Source organism: Vespa crabro, chromosome 10, assembly GCF_910589235.1.
Source record: "Vespa crabro chromosome 10, iyVesCrab1.2, whole genome shotgun sequence".
Taxonomy (NCBI): domain Eukaryota; kingdom Metazoa; phylum Arthropoda; class Insecta; order Hymenoptera; family Vespidae; genus Vespa; species Vespa crabro.
In genome coordinates, this window is record NC_060964.1 from 6449492 (window position 1) to 6466991 (window position 17500).

Sequence of the window (17500 nt, forward strand, 5' to 3'; positions counted from 1 at the left end):
AGTAGAAACCATTCTTGTAGCAACGGATAAACTTTTTGCTAGTACAGGAGACGCCGGTGAAATGGTTAGACAGGCCAGAGTCGTTGGTCAAGCTACAGCGCAATTGATACAAAGTATCAAAGGCGAAGCTGAGAAACAGTCCGATCCGGAACAACAACGGCGTCTCTTAGCGGCCGCCAAGATATTGGCCGATGCTACAGCGAAAATGGTTGAAGCCGCTAGACAATGTACGAGCAGTCCGCATGACGCAAAGATGCAGGATCAGCTTAGACAAGCAGCAGAGGAATTAAGAACGGCAACGACGGTAGCCGCAACACCGGCATTGCGTAGAAAATTGATCGTACGTTTGGAGGCCTGCGCGAAACAAGCAGCATCGACGGCAACTCAATGCATCGCTGCATCTTCCGGTGCGGTACACCACAACACTAATCACGCGAGCCAGGAAGAATTGAACGTGGAGTGTAGATTGATGGCGCAACATATACCGCATTTGGTCGCTGGAGTAAAAGGAACACAGGCCCAACCGGACAATCCTACCGCACAACTTAATCTGATCAATGCAGCGGAACAATTTTTACAACCTGGCACTGCCGTAATCAAAGCTGCCAGAGCTGTCTTACCTACGGTCACCGATCAGGCATCGGCAATGCAATTAAATAATACGTCACAACAACTTGGTTCTTCGTTGGCCGATTTAAGATCGGCCGTAACACGAGCGAGAGAAGCCTGCGGTGGATTAGAATTAGATGCCGCCGAAGAATTAATTAATAGTTTGAAGGACGAATTGAAAGAATTTTATCAAGCTGTTGAGGCTGCCTCTTTGAGACCATTGCCCGAAGAAACTACGGAATCTACGGCTTTACGACTTGGCTCGACGTCCAAGAATGTTGGATATGCTATGGCACAATTGTTATCAGCTGCTAAACAAGGAAACGAAAATTACACAGGAAGTGCCGCACGAGAAACTGCATCGGCACTTAAAGATCTTACATATGCCGTACGCGGTGTCGCCGCTACATCTGATCAACCAGAAACCCAAAAGAAAGTATTAATGACCGCCGACGATGTAATACTCCGATCTCTACATCTTGTCCAAGAGGCCAGACGTGCATTGAAAAATCCGGACAATCCAGAAAATGAAGCTAACTTAGCTGCCGTCGCCAAAGACGTATCGCATTCCTTGAACAAATGTGTCTCTTGTTTGCCTGGTCAAAGAGACGTAGACGATGCCATTCACACGATAGACGATATGAGCCAAGTTCTTAATATGAATGAGTTCCCGCATACCGATAAGAATTATGGGTAAATATTTATCACAAATTTATATACACTTTACGTTTACTAATAATGCATGTTGTTCTTGTTCTATTTATTATCTATCTTTGAATTATAATGTGTAACTGGACACACAAGTTTCAGCTAAACTAAATGATATGACAGGATTATATTTTAATATTTATGTTATCTTTTTTTTTTTCTTTTTTTTTTTTTTTACAGACAATTGCAAAATGACCTTAATAATGCGGCTGCCAACTTGAACGACGCCTCTTCGAACGTCGTCTCTTCGGTTCGTTCGCCTGTACAATTGGCAAGTTCTTCAAAACAATTTTCAAATGCTTTCGGAGATCTATTAGGCGTTGGTATGGAAATGGCAAGTCAGACCACCATAGAAACCAGAAGCCAAATGGTGGTGTCTTTGAAAAATGTTAGCATGACGTCCAGCAAACTTCTAACAACAGCGAAATCAGTAGCCGCCGATCCTAGTGCGCCGAATGCTAAGAATCAACTATCTGCCGCTGCACGAGCAGTGACCGATTCAATTAATTACTTAGTCGATGTTTGTACGTCCGCAGCACCAGGACAAAATGAATGTGACAATGCTATAAGAAATATTCAATCGATGGCATCACTTTTGGATAATCCTAGCGAACCCATTTCCGATGCATCTTACTTCGAATGTTTGGAAATTGTCATGGAAAAGAGTAAAAGTCTCGGCGATGGTATGACGGGTATTGCAAATCATGCAAAGAAATCGGAACACGAACAGTTCTCAGTAGCCGTTAGAGGAGTATCATCATCTATTTGCGGATTAATCGAAGCCGCAGCACAAGCGGCATATCTGGTTGGTGTTAGCGATCCAACGTCGGTAGCTGGAAAACCTGGTCTTGTAGATCAAGCACAATTCTTAAGAGCCGCTCAAGCCATTCACACTGGTTGCCAGAGTCTTGGTAATCCAACGAGTACTCAACAGCAGGTACTTTCGGCGGCTACAATGATAGCCAAACATACAAGTGCATTGTGCAATGCTTGCCGTCAAGCATCTAGTAAAACAAGTAATCCAGTTGCCAAACGTCACTTCGTGCAATCGGCAAAGGACGTAGCAAATTCAACCGCTTCCCTAGTTAAGGAAATAAAGGCATTAGATCAAAATTATTCCGAGATAAATCGTGAAAAGTGTGCGGAAGCGACGAAGCCACTTTTAGAGGCTGTCGATAATCTTTGCACGTTCGCAAGTTCCCCAGAATTCGCCAGTCAACCGGCTAAAATATCCGTAGCAGCTAGGGCAGCTCAGGAGCCTATTACGAGCGCTGGAAAAGCTATTATCGGTGGTTCCTGTGCTATGGTACAAGTTGCAAAAAGTTTGGCCATATCGCCGAAAGATCCGCCTACCTGGCAACTCTTAGCCAACAATAGCAAAAACGTAAGCGACTCGATCAAATCGTTGGTGGCATCGATACGTGACAAAGCGCCAGGACAAAAGGAATGCGAGGCCGCAATAGAAAAGCTTTCGGCTAGAATTCGTGAACTGGATACGGCCTCGCTCAGTGCCGTTTCACAGGCACTTCTACCCCGGCGGGATAACACTGTACAAGGTTTCACCGATCAAATGGAAAGTAGCGCGAGCGAATTGAGAGAGAAATTGGAACCATTGCGTAACGCTGCGAAATACGAAGCAGAAAATGTTGGACATTCCGTTAATCAAGTTGCATTGTACTGCGAACCCTTGGTATCATGCGCCGTTGGTGCAGCATCTAATATGGTACATTCGAAACAACAAATGGTATTATTAGATCAGACCAAAACGGTAGCAGAATCAGCCTTACAATTGATATACGTTACCAAAGAATCCGGAGGAAATCCTAATGCAACCTCGCTTCACGCGGAAGTGGACGAAACCGTCGAATCAATGAAAGATGCATTACACGAGTTACAAAATACATTGGAAACAATATCAACGTCTAATGGAATTGTTACAGGCTTGATAGATACTATCTCACGAGCTATGGTCAGACTAGAGGATCATAGAATGTCTACGATCGATACGGTTGATTCTTATGTAGATTATCAAACAAGAATGGTCGAGGCGGCTAAAGAAATTGCACGACTTGCACAGGAAATGGTAAGTAATATAATCAAATATAAATTGATATATAATACAAATTTATTAATAAATACACGTTATCTTTATAATCGTATAATTGTTTGATCTAAAAAATACGTTTCTTTTCTTTTTCTTTCTTTTTTTTTTTTTTTTTTTTTTTTTCCATTTCAACAGTCAACGAAATCCAGTACAGACGTAGCCAGATTAGGACCCCTTGCTGTAGATATTTCTCACAAATATACACAGCTTGCCCGTGATACATCAGGTGCATCAGCTGCTGCCTCGAACGCTGACGTTTCAACTAGATTAAGAACCGGTGTTCAAGAACTTGGACAGACGTGTATCGACATAGTACGCGCAGCTGGAACCTGTCAAATGTCACTCGGTGACGTTTACACGCAACGTGAAGTAGCCGAGCATAGCAAGATCGTAACTGAGAAGGTCTCCCAAGTTTTAGCCGCTCTACAAGCTGGTTCACGCGGTACACAGGCATGCATTAATGCTGCTAGTACGGTATCCGGTATTATCGGTGACCTTGATACAACGATCATGTTCGCTACCGCTGGAACATTGCATGCCGAGAACGAAGGTGATACGTTTGCCGATCATCGGGAAAACATATTGAAGACCGCCAAAGCTTTGGTCGAAGATACAAAAACATTGGTTGCTGGTGCTGCCTCATCACAGGAACAATTAGCCGTAGCCGCACAAAATGCTGTCTCGACGATCGTTCAACTTGCCGAAGTAGTGAAATACGGTGCCGCCAGTCTTGGTAGTCAAAATCCTGAGGCACAAGTTATGCTTATCAACGCAGTTAAAGATGTCGCATCAGCTTTAGGCGATCTCATACACGCTACCAAAGCGGCAAGTGGCAAACCCATCAATGATCCCAGCATGGCACATTTAAAGGATTCGGCGAAGGTAAGAGAATGTAAAAGAAGAGAAAAAGAAAAAAAAAAAGATAAAACGAACTTTGTCCTTTCTTCCATCCCATCCCATCCCATCCCATCCCATCCCATTCCATCCCACTCGTTATCACAACACACGCCCTGGACCCATTCTCAACCCCAACCCCAACCCTCCTCATCGTTATGTTTGTGACTATAACGATTGATCTAATGGAAGAGTGAGAAGTTCAAGGACTGGTGAACTTTATGTTCTCGCTTGTCTTATTTCTTTTTTTTTTTCTTTTTTTTCCCCTTTTTTTCTTTTTTTCTTTTTTTTTACTTTTTTTTTTTAACCCGCTCTAAGCTGCAGCTTTTTTCGAGGACCGGAGACGCATCTAATCTAACGAAATGTATTAGCAAAGATTTTAGCAAAAAAAAAAAAAAAAAAAAAGAAAAAAAAAATTAAAATAAAAATAAAAACAAAAGGAAGTAGCGCAGCATTGTAAACAATTATAGGATAGAAAGTGACTAAAAACAATGCGATTATCGAATACACGTTTAATCTGGCACGTGATTGACGTGTGTTGAATCTAACAACGTACGGGTTAGTAGAGGGAGCAAGCAATCGAACGAGCCTAACCACGTTAAGTCGCAAGGCATTTGAACTAATTGCAATTGCGTTCGTCGATGTTTTTTCATTTTTTATTTTTCTTTTTTTTTTTTTTTTTTTATTTCTTCTTCCATCTTTTCTTTTTCCTTCAATAGAATTAACGCACGATTTACATTCATTTTAATCAATATGTCTCTCTTTGACTAATCTTTTTATGTTTTTTTTTCTCTCTCCCTCTCTCTCTCTCCGTCTCTCTCTCTCTCTCTCTCTCTCTCTCTCTTTTTTTTACGAAAACGCTTTTTACGTTTTCCTCACACTTTTTGGGGTGGACTTTAATTGACATCACCTTACACGTATTTCTTTGTTCATCAACTCATATCTAACTAATTCAAACGATATTTTCATCGATCTTCTTTATCATCTCCAAAAAATCTCCGTACAACTCTCTCGATTATCGTAAGAACGAAGAGAAAAAAAGAAAAAAAAAAAAAAAGAAAGGGAGAAATGAAAAGAAGCCCCGACCAAAAGAAAAAGAAACAAAAAGAAAAAATAAGAACATGAACACAGAAAGGAAAGAGAATAAGTAAGAAAAAAAAATAGACAAAGGAATTTAAAAAAAAAAAGAAAAAAAAAAAAAAAGAAAAAAAAAGTAGAAACAATAAGATTTCTACGTTTAAACCAAAAATTTTGATAGGAACGCCATTAAAGTCCACCTTGAAGAATCATTCACCGTCTTATCTTTTTTTCCTATATATTTGTACATTTGATTTGTGTGACATATAAAATAGTAGTAGCGTTTGGCTAATTGTTTCTTTCTTTCTTTCTTTATTTATTTATTTTCTTTTTTATTTTTATTTTTTGTTGTTATTATTATTTTTCTTTTCCTCTCTCTCTCTCTCTCTCTCTCTCTCTTTAAGAAAACTTACGCGCGTTTTATTTTTCTCTTAGCTGTCAGAAAAGATGTACAACAATCTAATCGCTTTTTCTTCTTCTACTTCTTTTTCTGTTCTTTTTTTTTTTTTCTTCTTCTTCTTCTTTTTCTTCCTCCTCCTTCTCCTCCTCCTCTTTTTCTTCTTTTTTGTTTTAATAAAAGGGGATGTATAAATAATCCCTAGCCGTGCATATAGTTAACCATGTATTTTTATGTCAGAATTATAAGTACGGTGGACTTTAATAAAGACGTTTCATTCACGACTTTTGGTCTGGGCGTATCTGGCTAGGTCTTAGAACAACAGCTGCAGCAACAATTCGTGCCATTGAGCGACTTCGGCGGTTCGGATTCCGATTGGTTCGTGTCCGACCAAGAAGAGGAACTGATACGTCTGCTATCCGTCTCCGAGAGCAATCAACCGGCTCAACCAACCTCCGATTTAATTTTATTAATGTAGTAACGTAGTAAAATACGCGCATAAGAGCCACATTTATTAATCTCACGTAGAATGGATATTATAGAGACACGAAAAACAAAAAAAAAAAACAAAAAAAAAAAAGAATGAAAGAAAAAAAGATGAAAAAAAAAAAAACGAAAAAATACAAAATGGAAGTGATCATATAAACCGAAAAATATGGACTCTGTTCGTAATTATTCATTTTCAAGTTAACACGTGTGCGTCATACGTTTGGATTGATTACATTTGAAAAAGAAACGAAAAGAAAAGAGACAGAGAGATAGATAGAGAGAGAGAGAGAGGAAAAGAGAGAGAGAGAGAGAGAGAGGGGGGGAAAGGGAGAAAGAGAGAGAGAGAGAGATAGATAATCGCCGATTTTAGGACACAGCTTGGAAATGTGATAAAATGATAATAGACAATTGAATAATCAAGAACAAAAGATAAGACTGACCGTTGTTGTTGTTTTCTCTGCATTTAAATTTTCTCGCGAACTTAATGAACACCATCGTCAAATCATATATTAAATAATTAAACTATTGTAACGGCTATTATAGTTAAAAATAATTAGAACGATTTATAAATTATCTCTCTCATCGTTCATCAATTCTCATTTTTGTCTAACGAAAATTTATAATATCGAGAAGAATATTAACATTATGTTATATTTTGTTTATATATATATATAATATATATAATATATGTTTATATATATATATATATATATATATATATATATATATATATATAGCCATTCAAATTTCTTTTACGTACTTATACGCATAAAGAATTAGTATACTCTATAATATGATATAAACGAAAAATCGTTTTAAATGCTTTACTGTACCTGTTTTCTGTAATAGAATCATATCCATTCCGCAAGGATCCAAAGAAAAAAAAAAAAAAAAGAAAAGAAAGAAAGATTATACTTTCCACTTTTTTTATTCTTTTTTTTTTTGTTCTTTTTTTATTTTTATTTTATTTTATTTTATTTTATTTTATTTTATTTTATTTTATTTATTTTTTTTTTTTTAATGACCGTTAGATAACTTCAGATGTGTCTTTACGTGACTCAACACTGGGTATGTACATCGTAATCATAAGCAGTGTGTACGCTTCAGGCAATCTCACTGTCGAATATCTTTTAATCAGATTCTCTACGCGAGCTGTGTTGGCATACTCGATTAAAAAGCTTTTTATTTAAAAAAAAAAGGAATTAAAAAGATAAAAATAATAATTAAAAAGAAGGAACGATATAAAAAAAAAAAAAAATAATTATATATATATATACATATGCGCAAATTAATAAAAACCCATAAATATTCTCGACTCGTACATCGTGGAAGAATTGACTAACACAAAAATATCCAGCTCTTTATCATTGCCCTAACAAATCACATAATATCACATCGCATTAAATCAAATCCATATGTATATATATATATATATAATATCATATTATATCATATCACATCGCATCATATCATATCATACCATATCACACGACTTATTTTATTACCGCTCGCTTTTTTTCTTTGATCCCTTTCTTTTATATTACCGTAGAAATTGACACCTTAAGGAAGTTTGATTAACTCGATTAGAAATTAATGTAAGCCGTAATAGAGGGTTTTTTTTTTTTTTTATCATTGCCAAACTTACATAGCAATGTTCCATTATAAATATATATATATATATATATATATATATATATATATATATATATAAATATATCTCTATTTCTCGTTTAAACTCACGCCACCATTTTTTACCTTGTATATCTCGATCCTTAGGTGATGGTGACGAACGTGACATCGTTGCTAAAAACCGTCAAGGCTGTTGAAGATGAACACACGCGTGGTACTCGTGCTTTGGAATCAACGATCGAAGCCATAGCACAGGAAATTCGTGCACTGAGTACATCGGAGGGTCAAAGGAGTAGCGTTACGCCTGAGGAATTGGTACGTTGTACCAAGAGTATAACAATCTCAACGGCGAAAGCAGTAGCCGCTGGTAATAGTTGTAAACAAGACGACATCATAGCCGCTGCGAATATGGGCAGGAAGTCGATAAGCGACATGCTGATGATTTGCAAGGGGGCCGCCTACAACTGTGCGGAAACGGCCGAGCTAAGGGATAGAACTTTACAAGCGGGCCATGACGTTGCTATGAACTACAGAGAGCTCCTTCAGGCAATACTTCAGATAGCTTCTAGATCGGGCGACGCTAAGCATACACTACCTCCAATATCACGGAAGATCGCTCAAAGCGTCACGGAATTGGTGGCCGTCGCTGAGTTATTGAAAGGAAACGACTGGGTAGATCCAGACGATCCAACTGTAATCGCTGAAAACGAACTGTTAGGTGCAGCTGCCAGTATCGACGCTGCTGCGAAGAAGTTAGCGAGTCTTAGACCAAGAAGAAGTATACAGGTATAATATTATAAGAATTTTTAATTATTCCTTTATTTATTTATCGTCGTTAAATGACAATTAACTTTTTACAATGATCACAATAATAAATATAAAAAGAATACAAACATATGTATATATATATTATATACATTATGTAATTTTATATAATTATATATAGAATAATACTATAATACTATTATATACAGTATAATATAATAGTAATAGTAATAATTTCAAGTTATATTTATATCCAATTACTTTGTTTTTGTTTTTTCTTTTTTTTTTTCCTTCCTTAGGAGGCGAACGAAGATATGAATTTCGACGATATGATCTTAGAAGCGGCAAAATCGATTGCCGCTGCGACCTCGGCTTTGATCAAGGCGGCAAGTGCTGCTCAAAGAGAATTAATTGCAACTGGTAAAGTATCCAGAACACCTTTAACCAGCTCGGACGATGGACAATGGTCAGAAGGATTAATATCAGCGGCAAGGATGGTAGCAGCGGCTACTCATAGTCTTGTTGAATCTGCGAATGCTTTGGTACAGGGTGTTAGTTCCGAAGAAAAATTAATCTCAAGCGCTAAACAGGTTGCCAGTAGTACGGCTCAACTTTTGGTTGCTTGCAAGGTCAAAGCAGATCCAGATAGTGATAGTACGAAACGTTTACAAGCTGCCGGTAATGCGGTTAAACGTGCAACAGATAATCTCGTGCGAGCAGCACAACAGGCGATCCAACAAGAGGAGGATCGTTCGTTGATATTAAATCGTAGAATGGTCGGTGGTATAGCACAGGAGATTAATGCAAGATCTGAGGTATTGCGTATTGAACGTGAACTCGAGGAAGCACGAGGCAGATTAACAGCCATTAGACAGGCCAAATATAAAGGTTCTTCGTTGTCTTATATACAGGAACGTGAAATGACATATGAAAAGTGTACTCGTACGTTTGACAAAAATTATGTCGTGCAAATGTAACGTGAACAATGGCAAAAAGATATTGAATTTTTATTTTTCATTTGAAAAAATGATGTCAATCTCATTTACAAATGCCACGTAATCAAGTTTGGTCTTTTTTTTTTCTAGCTCCTTTTTTTTTTTTTTTTTTTTTTTCATTTGTTCGTTTGTTTATTTGTAACTAAATTTTGATCCGTGGTATAAAAAAAAAAAAAAAAAAAAAAAATAAGAATCAAAAGAAAGTTTCAGACCAATCCTTTTAATAATTGATCATGCGCGAATACGTATAATTGTCACTGGATGAGTATTAACAAAATCTTATCGATGTAACCAATCGAACATATATATTACTGACGATTCATTCTGCTTCATCTCCGTTCATTCCGTCAATTTTTTATTTTATTTCATTTTTTTTTTTTTTTGTATATCTGTTCACTTCTATTGTATCTATTATGGGTTTGAAGTCTCTAATGTCCAATTGAATAATTTCGAGATATCCACGATTGCTCGTAGATTTCTTTTATCTTAATATTTTTTTTTTCTTTTTTTTTTTTATTTTTATTTTTATTTTTTTCCCCCCAGTAACCGAACTACATTTTTTGTTATATCGATGATTAATGCATACGATGAAAAAACGTATTTTTATTGGGCACGGTAAAGAGAGAGAGAGAGAAAGAGAGAATTAATGATATTGAAATAAATATAATCGAGAATTCAAATATTTATTTCTCTTGCGTTATTTGGCCGATTGAAATCATTGTTCTGACGCATAACAACTACTGTGCGTAGGCGAGTTTAAACCAATAAGAAATGTGCGAGGGCGGAGGATAATGAACGTGCATGTGCATTTCCTTTACAAACGAAATTGTCATTTTTCTTTCTCACATTTTTTTTCTTTCTTTTTATCTTTGCACACGATTGAGTTTTATTAACCGATAAAAAAAGAAAAAACAAAAAAAAAAAAAAAAACAAAAAATAACAAAAAAAAAAAAAGAAACCTACAGTTCGTAAGCTTCGTAAGAGCGAAAATTTATATATGTTGTATGTTGTACATACGATCGTGAAATTATTTTAAATAATTAATGGGAATGATGCTTCTCTGATATTTTTGCATATTTGTCTTTTTCCTTAAAATCATTTTTTAAAATCAATTTTTTTTCTTTTTTTTTTTTTTCCCCCTGTAGAAGGAAAACGTATTGTCATATCGATTGATTGAATTTTTAAAAGATAGCAAAAAGTGTCCTTAAATAAAATATTAATGCATATGCTTTTATTATTATTATTATTATTATTATTATTATTATTATTATTATTATTATTATTATTATTATTATTATTATTATTATTATTATTATTATTAGTCTTGTACATGTAATTGCGAATAATATTGATTATAATTAAGTAAATAAGCTATTATTTTTATTATTATTAGAAACGATATTAGGAAAGATTCTTTCTTTTTCTTATTTTTATTTTATTTTATTTTATTTGATTTTATTTGATTTGATTTTATTTTATTTCATTTTCTTTTTTATTCACCGCCTATTTCTTTTAGCTTTCTTTCTTTCTTTCTTTTTTTTTTCCTTTTTTGGTTTATTTTAATTTTAGCTTTAACTTTTAATATAATTATCGTTAGAAGAACGAATTAACAAGAAGCGCAACATATCAATATTATTTTATTCATTTTCTTAGGAAGCGTGGATTTACGCTATCTTTGTCTTCACGTAACACTTCTCGTTTCTTTTTCTATTTTTTCTTTATTTTTCTATTTTTTTTTTTTTTTTTTTTTTTTTTTTTTTTTAACACGAATCACATTATTCATTCACATTGCTTTGCTTGTCATAGATCAACCCTTTATATATATATATATCATATATGATATATACAGGATGGTCCATGCTGTTATTCACAATTATTTTATTATTTTTTCCTTTTTTTATTCTTTTTTATTTTTTATCTTTTTTTTTTTTTTTTTTTTTTTTTTTTATTCTTTTCTAATAGAAAAAGAAAAAAAGAAATTAGAAGCCCATATGAAACGTAAAGAGAACTAAAGCATGAAAGTTATAATAATAATAATCAAATAAATTTTAATGACATACACATATTACATTTGCTCCGTTTGGATAATATACATTGTATAACATAAATTGGAACATTTTTTCTTTTTCTTTTTTTTTTTTAAATTATTACTTTACAGAAATAATCCTTATCGAAGGAATTACAGTTAGATGAACCACTCTGTCATATATTATATGTTTCTCTTGCAATTTGCTTATTATCGTTAAATATTTTCTCTTGAGTTATGTAGATAGATTAAGATTAAATTCTTTTAAGAGAGAGAGAGAGAGAGAGAGAGAGAGAGAGAGAGAAAGAGAGAGAGAGAGAGAGATAATATTATAAATGAGATCGCTTTAATGATCGATTAGTGCAATTATTAGTCTTTCGTAATACAATAATAATCTATGTATGTGTAAATAATAGTTGCGAATTGTTTTTTTTAACGAGAGTTAAAATAAAGAAAAAGAAAAAACAAAAAAGAAGGAAAGAGATAAAAATGTTACGCTAATATTAGCTGAATAAAAGTGAAAGAGAGTGTCTTGTGTGTCGTGTATGTATGTATGTATGTATGTATGTGTGTGTGTGTGTATATCTTGAAATTTAATGATAATGGCTAATATTAATTTATATAATTTTTTCAAGTACAGAGATACGGAACTCCATCGGTTATCACGAAATAGTTCAAGAGTTTGATACAATGTTCGATAATTATGATAAATATACGTATATACATAGCTATATATATACATATATATATAATCCTTTTTGTTTTTTTCTAAATGACAGAAAAAAAATTTCCATTAAGAAATAGCTAATGCGAAATTCTTTCAAAATAAAATAAAATGTCCCAGACGATGAAAGATATCATAAAGGTCAAAAGGTGTAACATTAATGCATTGATATACATTATGCAGATATGTGAGAGACTATCATAATCTAGCAAACATAATATAATGTGCGTTTTTGTGCGTGCGTGTGCGTACTTGTGTATATGTGTATATGTGTATACATGTGTACCACACAAATGAACGATGACTTGTATTATTGCGACAATGCATTATTTTGAGAATTTAGATAACATATAGGATATTTTTAATTATATATATATATATATATATATATATATAAAATTAAAATATAACATTTTTAATAAATGAAAACAAATGAACTTACGTTTCTATAATAAAGAAGACTTTTAAACATTACGCATTTGTCAATTAAACATAGGGAGAATTATAAAAGTTAAATATTTTTTTTTTATATTATCTTTTTTTTTTCTCTTTTTTCTTACAAACTTAACTCATATATATATATATATATCATCATATCGATAATATTCGACAATTAATATTTTTTTTTTTCTTTTGTTTCTTCTTCTCTATGTTTCTTCGCCTATGTCATTGTTGTCGTTGGAATCGTAAGAAGATAAAAAAAAAATTACATTGGTGATAAAATTAGAAAAAGAAAAAAAGAGAAGATTACATAGAGATAGAGATATAAAGAGAGAGATACGAAGACAGATAGAGATAGAGATAGAGATAGAAATAGAGATAGAAAATAAATTTGTAAGCAATAGAAAAAAAAAAACAAAAAAAAAACAAAAAAGAAGAAGAAGAAGAATAAGTCAAAAGTAGATGTCCTTTTCACGTTGTCCTGTAAGATTTCAATGCCTTTTCTACGAACCTTGGCAATACGAACGCTGCATTGTGTACTTCAGCACTGTAATACCTTAAATTCATATTATCCAATTCTTCGTCCGTGAATATCCTCATTGGTACCTTAAAATTGGTTTCCTACAAAGTGCACATATATACTCCATTTAGATTTAACGATTTATGAACGTTTAAATATCATTGAAAATCAATGAACGTAATATATTTCGTAAAGTTATAAAAAAAAAAAAATATATATATATATATCTACCGTAGAAAGTCCACCCAATACAAAACCAATTTGTCCGGTTGGATATGATGGAACAGACGTAATACCATAATCAACAACAACGAAGGAAGATTTACAATGTTGAAAAGTTTTAACTACATGATCCAAGTTCATCCATGCTGTACCAGCTTGACTACAAACAATACCACCGGGTTTCAATGCTGTCTTCATTAAATTGAAATAAGATTCTTGAAAGAGACACTCCGCGGGACCTGGACATTATGCAATTTGAATAAAAATATATAAAAGTAAAAAGAAAAAAAAAAAGAACAGAATCTATATTTATAGCACATATAACGTTAGTATACCAATTGGATCGCTGCTATCCGTAATGATAACGTCGAATTCTTTCGTATGTTGCTTCATAAATTCGAATCCGTCACCGACGTTTAACGTGACCTTTGGATTATCCAGGCCAACCCCCATAAATGGCAAATATTTTTTCGATACTTCAAGTACCGTCGAATCGATCTCAACTTGTACAATTCTTTCAACGTTAGGATGTTTTGCAACCTCACGTGCCACTCCACCGTCACCACCACCTACTATTAAAACCTATTCAAACGATTAGTTTGTTAGTTCGTTGAATAAAAAGGAAAAGAAATAAATCTATCGATCAATCATAAATAACTTTAAAAGCATATATATATATATATATATATATATATATATATATATCTTCAATAAAGCATTTTCAGACGTAGGTTTATGTAAACTTTTTTTTTTCATTCATTTGATCTCAGTAACGCATATTATAAATTTGGTCCCATGCTTTTTGAACATCTATATATAATCATCATATATATATATATATATATATATATATATATATATATATATATATATATATATATATATATATATATATATGTATGCATGTGTGCTCGTATTAAAAATTATTTAATAAACTTATTACGAAAGAGATTTGAGAATCAAAAAAAAAAAAAAAAAAAAAAAGAGAAAAGCAAGAAAAAAAAAACTCACGTTCTTTGGATTAGGATGACTGCATAATGGCAAAAACGCTATCATCTCCTGATAAGCGAATTCATCCTTTTCCGTACACTGGATAATACCATCGAGTATCAATGCTTTCCCATAGGTTTTTCTATGTAAAAAATTAAAAAAAAAAAAGAAAAAAAAAACAAAACAAAAAAAGGGTAGAAAAATGAAAGAAAAACAAAAAAAAAAAATTGCCGTCCGATCAAAACAAATCAGTGAAAAATATATTTCTCTGTTTTTGAACGGGCGAGTGGAGTACGAGTCATGATTATTAATTTCCTTTTGTTTCTTTTTTTTTTTTTTTTTCTTTCCCTTTTCCTTCAGATATAAATACAATGAATCAAAGTGTAAACGTGAAAATCAAAGGATTTTTAGATTTTCTAATTGTTAATGTTAAATAATGTATCCCACGAAATTAAAAAAAAAATACGTATATATGTATTAAATATCGCAAATGTGAATATATAATAACATATGTCACGAGATTACAAAATATATCACTATATGTATTATATATATGTTTCGTAAACAAAGAATCAATAATACTTAATAATCGTTATCGATCAAAATTTGACTCTTGGAGTATAATTCTACTCCGTTACTTTTTTGCCTGTCTTTCCTACCCTACACCTCCCCCATCCTATCTCGGTCGTTTCCTTCACCTTTAACCTCACGTTCCCCGCTCCCTTCCCCTTCTCCGAACCCAAACGTTTGCTCTTCCTATAGTCCCTACCTTATCTCTCACCCCCCACCCATCTAAAAAAAAAATAAAAATTTTCACACTAACGTTTGGACCACTAAAACGTCCTGGTATTTCGATTTTTCTCGATGTAACGTGTCTTCAAGTTCGAGGGACAGTGATACACCAGGCCAAAAGTCGTTTATCTCGCTGAACCAGCCGGTCTTCATCGCATCCATACTCTCTCTTCACAATGGGCACGATGTTCTTCGGCAGAATTCGACTGAAAACCGGCACCACGAATCGAATGAACAGAACGTCTCACAGTTAAAATAAGACAGTCACAATAATTATGCGGTCAAACATGTTTTCACAAGAGCATCGATTCGCGACCGGCTCTCCTTATACATATGTACGTGGTAGTATCTCTTTCTGTAGATTATATACATATACATATATATATATATATATATATATATATATATATATATATATATCTTTTTATATATATATGTATCTTTTTATACATGGATATATTTATGTATATGCATATGTCGATTATTTAAGATTTTTTTTAAAAAAAAAAGCTAAAATAATATTTTAACAAATTTATTGATAAATAATTTTTAGAATTAACAATTGTTAAAATAAATTATTATGCATATATTTATCCGGAATTGTAAATATAATCTCATTCATTCATTGATCTCTTTTATATAAAGAAAAGATAGAAATAAGTAAAGCGAAAATATTATATGTCGGAGAGCGAGTTTAAAAAACAAAGAAAAAAAAAAAAAAAGAAAGAAAGAAAGAAAGAAAAGAAAGAAATTGTTCGAACATACCATTTGAATTATCTTCAATTATATTTCAAAAACATAATAACATATTATTAAACGTGAAGTAAAATAAATTCAATATGTACGATAATCAAGTCATCGACGAATTAATGATCGTATCGTCGAAATTATTTCAATTAAAAATTTTTCTCGAAGAAATAAAGTCGTTATTAAAAAAAATAAAATAAAATAAAATAAAATAAAAGATCTATTAGAATTCTCTAAGTGATTTTAATTATCAATTAGACAAATTTTTTTTTTCCTTTTTTTTTTTCTATAAATATTTTTAGCTTTAAAGTAATTAGATTTGTATATTTACAAGCTAATTCTTTTTATTTTTACAATTCTGAAACAATCTATATTAAGAAACGAGAAACTAAGAACTTTTGATTCATCCTGTATAAACGAAAATGTATTTCTTTCGTTCACGTATCTATCAGTATTAAAATATACAAAAGAAAAAATTATACTATATATGTATAATATTTGAATGAATTTCAGTGAAAGCTGGGGAGAGGGTGGGCGCGGGGAAAGAAAAAAATTGATATATTGAATTATGAAAAATACGAGTGACTATAATTTTTGATAAAATGTTTGTACGACGACAGTCATAAGCTTTAAACATCCCTTTTGAATTATATCGTACAGAAATGATTAAACGAATCACTTGTTGCGTAAGATATTATCGTTGATAATTTATTATATTCAATTTTATTTTATTTTATTTTAATATCTTTTATTTCTTCCTTTTTTCTTTCTTTTTCCTTTTTTTTTTTTTCTTTTTTCTTTTAAATTCACATTGCAAATACAAAAATCTAATGTGATTTCACGTGATAAATATATCAGTTTCTTTTATCTGCTCGGATTGGACACAATAAATAATCTCGAGATTTTTAATGATTAACATTTAAATAAATAACACTAATTTTCTTTTCTTTTTACAATTGCAAAAAAAAAATATATATATATATATATCAATAACAAATATCATTACATATTTTGTATTTTAATAAATATAAAATATACATACATATCTAAATGTATAAATAAAACAATTAATATTTATCATTGCAAGCTTTAATTGTTATATATTAAAAAAGAAGAAAAAAAAGAAAAAGAAAAGAAAAGAAAAAAATAAAATTCAAAACATATATATATATCAAACAAATTAAACAATACATAGTATTTTCTTTTTATTTCTTTTTTTTTTCTCTTTTCTTCTTTTATATCGATAAATTTCAATATCACTTATTAGCCAATCCGACATATATAACACGAGCATATACATACATATGTATACATACATATATACATATATATATATATAAAGTCGTATACATTGTGTTAAAAAATATTAAT

At 32.2% G+C, this 17500-nt stretch overlaps 2 protein-coding genes across 9 annotated transcripts in view; one reads left to right on the forward strand and one right to left on the reverse strand.

Moving 5' to 3' along the window:
* The window catches only part of LOC124427311 (talin-1), a 24320-nt gene extending 13589 nt beyond the window's left edge, over nt 1-10731 (forward strand). For 7 of the 8 annotated variants that reach the window (XM_046970061.1, XM_046970066.1, XM_046970065.1 and 4 more), the window contains 5 exons: nt 1-1302; nt 1498-3400; nt 3557-4303; nt 8055-8693; nt 8972-10731. The exon at nt 1-1302 is cut by the window's left edge and continues 512 nt beyond it. In XM_046970061.1, coding sequence (XP_046826017.1) covers nt 1-1302; nt 1498-3400; nt 3557-4303; nt 8055-8693; nt 8972-9649 — 5269 coding nt within the window. In that variant the 3' untranslated portion in view covers nt 9650-10731. Of the gene's footprint in view, nt 1303-1497; nt 3401-3556; nt 4304-6099; nt 6522-8054; nt 8694-8971 lie in introns of those variants that run through there. The other variant, XM_046970067.1, reaches the window with a different exon arrangement.
* Nucleotides 10732-12199: 1468 nt separating this feature from the next.
* LOC124427275 (spermidine synthase) overlaps nt 12200-17500 on the reverse strand; it is a 5976-nt gene continuing 675 nt past the window's right edge. The window contains exons 2-6 of the mRNA XM_046969956.1: nt 15414-15588; nt 14612-14732; nt 13936-14182; nt 13610-13839; nt 12200-13479 (exon numbers count right to left, since the gene is read on the reverse strand). Coding sequence (XP_046825912.1) covers nt 13330-13479; nt 13610-13839; nt 13936-14182; nt 14612-14732; nt 15414-15544 — 879 coding nt within the window. The 5' untranslated portion in view covers nt 15545-15588 and the 3' untranslated portion in view covers nt 12200-13329. The remainder of the gene's footprint in view (nt 13480-13609; nt 13840-13935; nt 14183-14611; nt 14733-15413; nt 15589-17500) is intronic.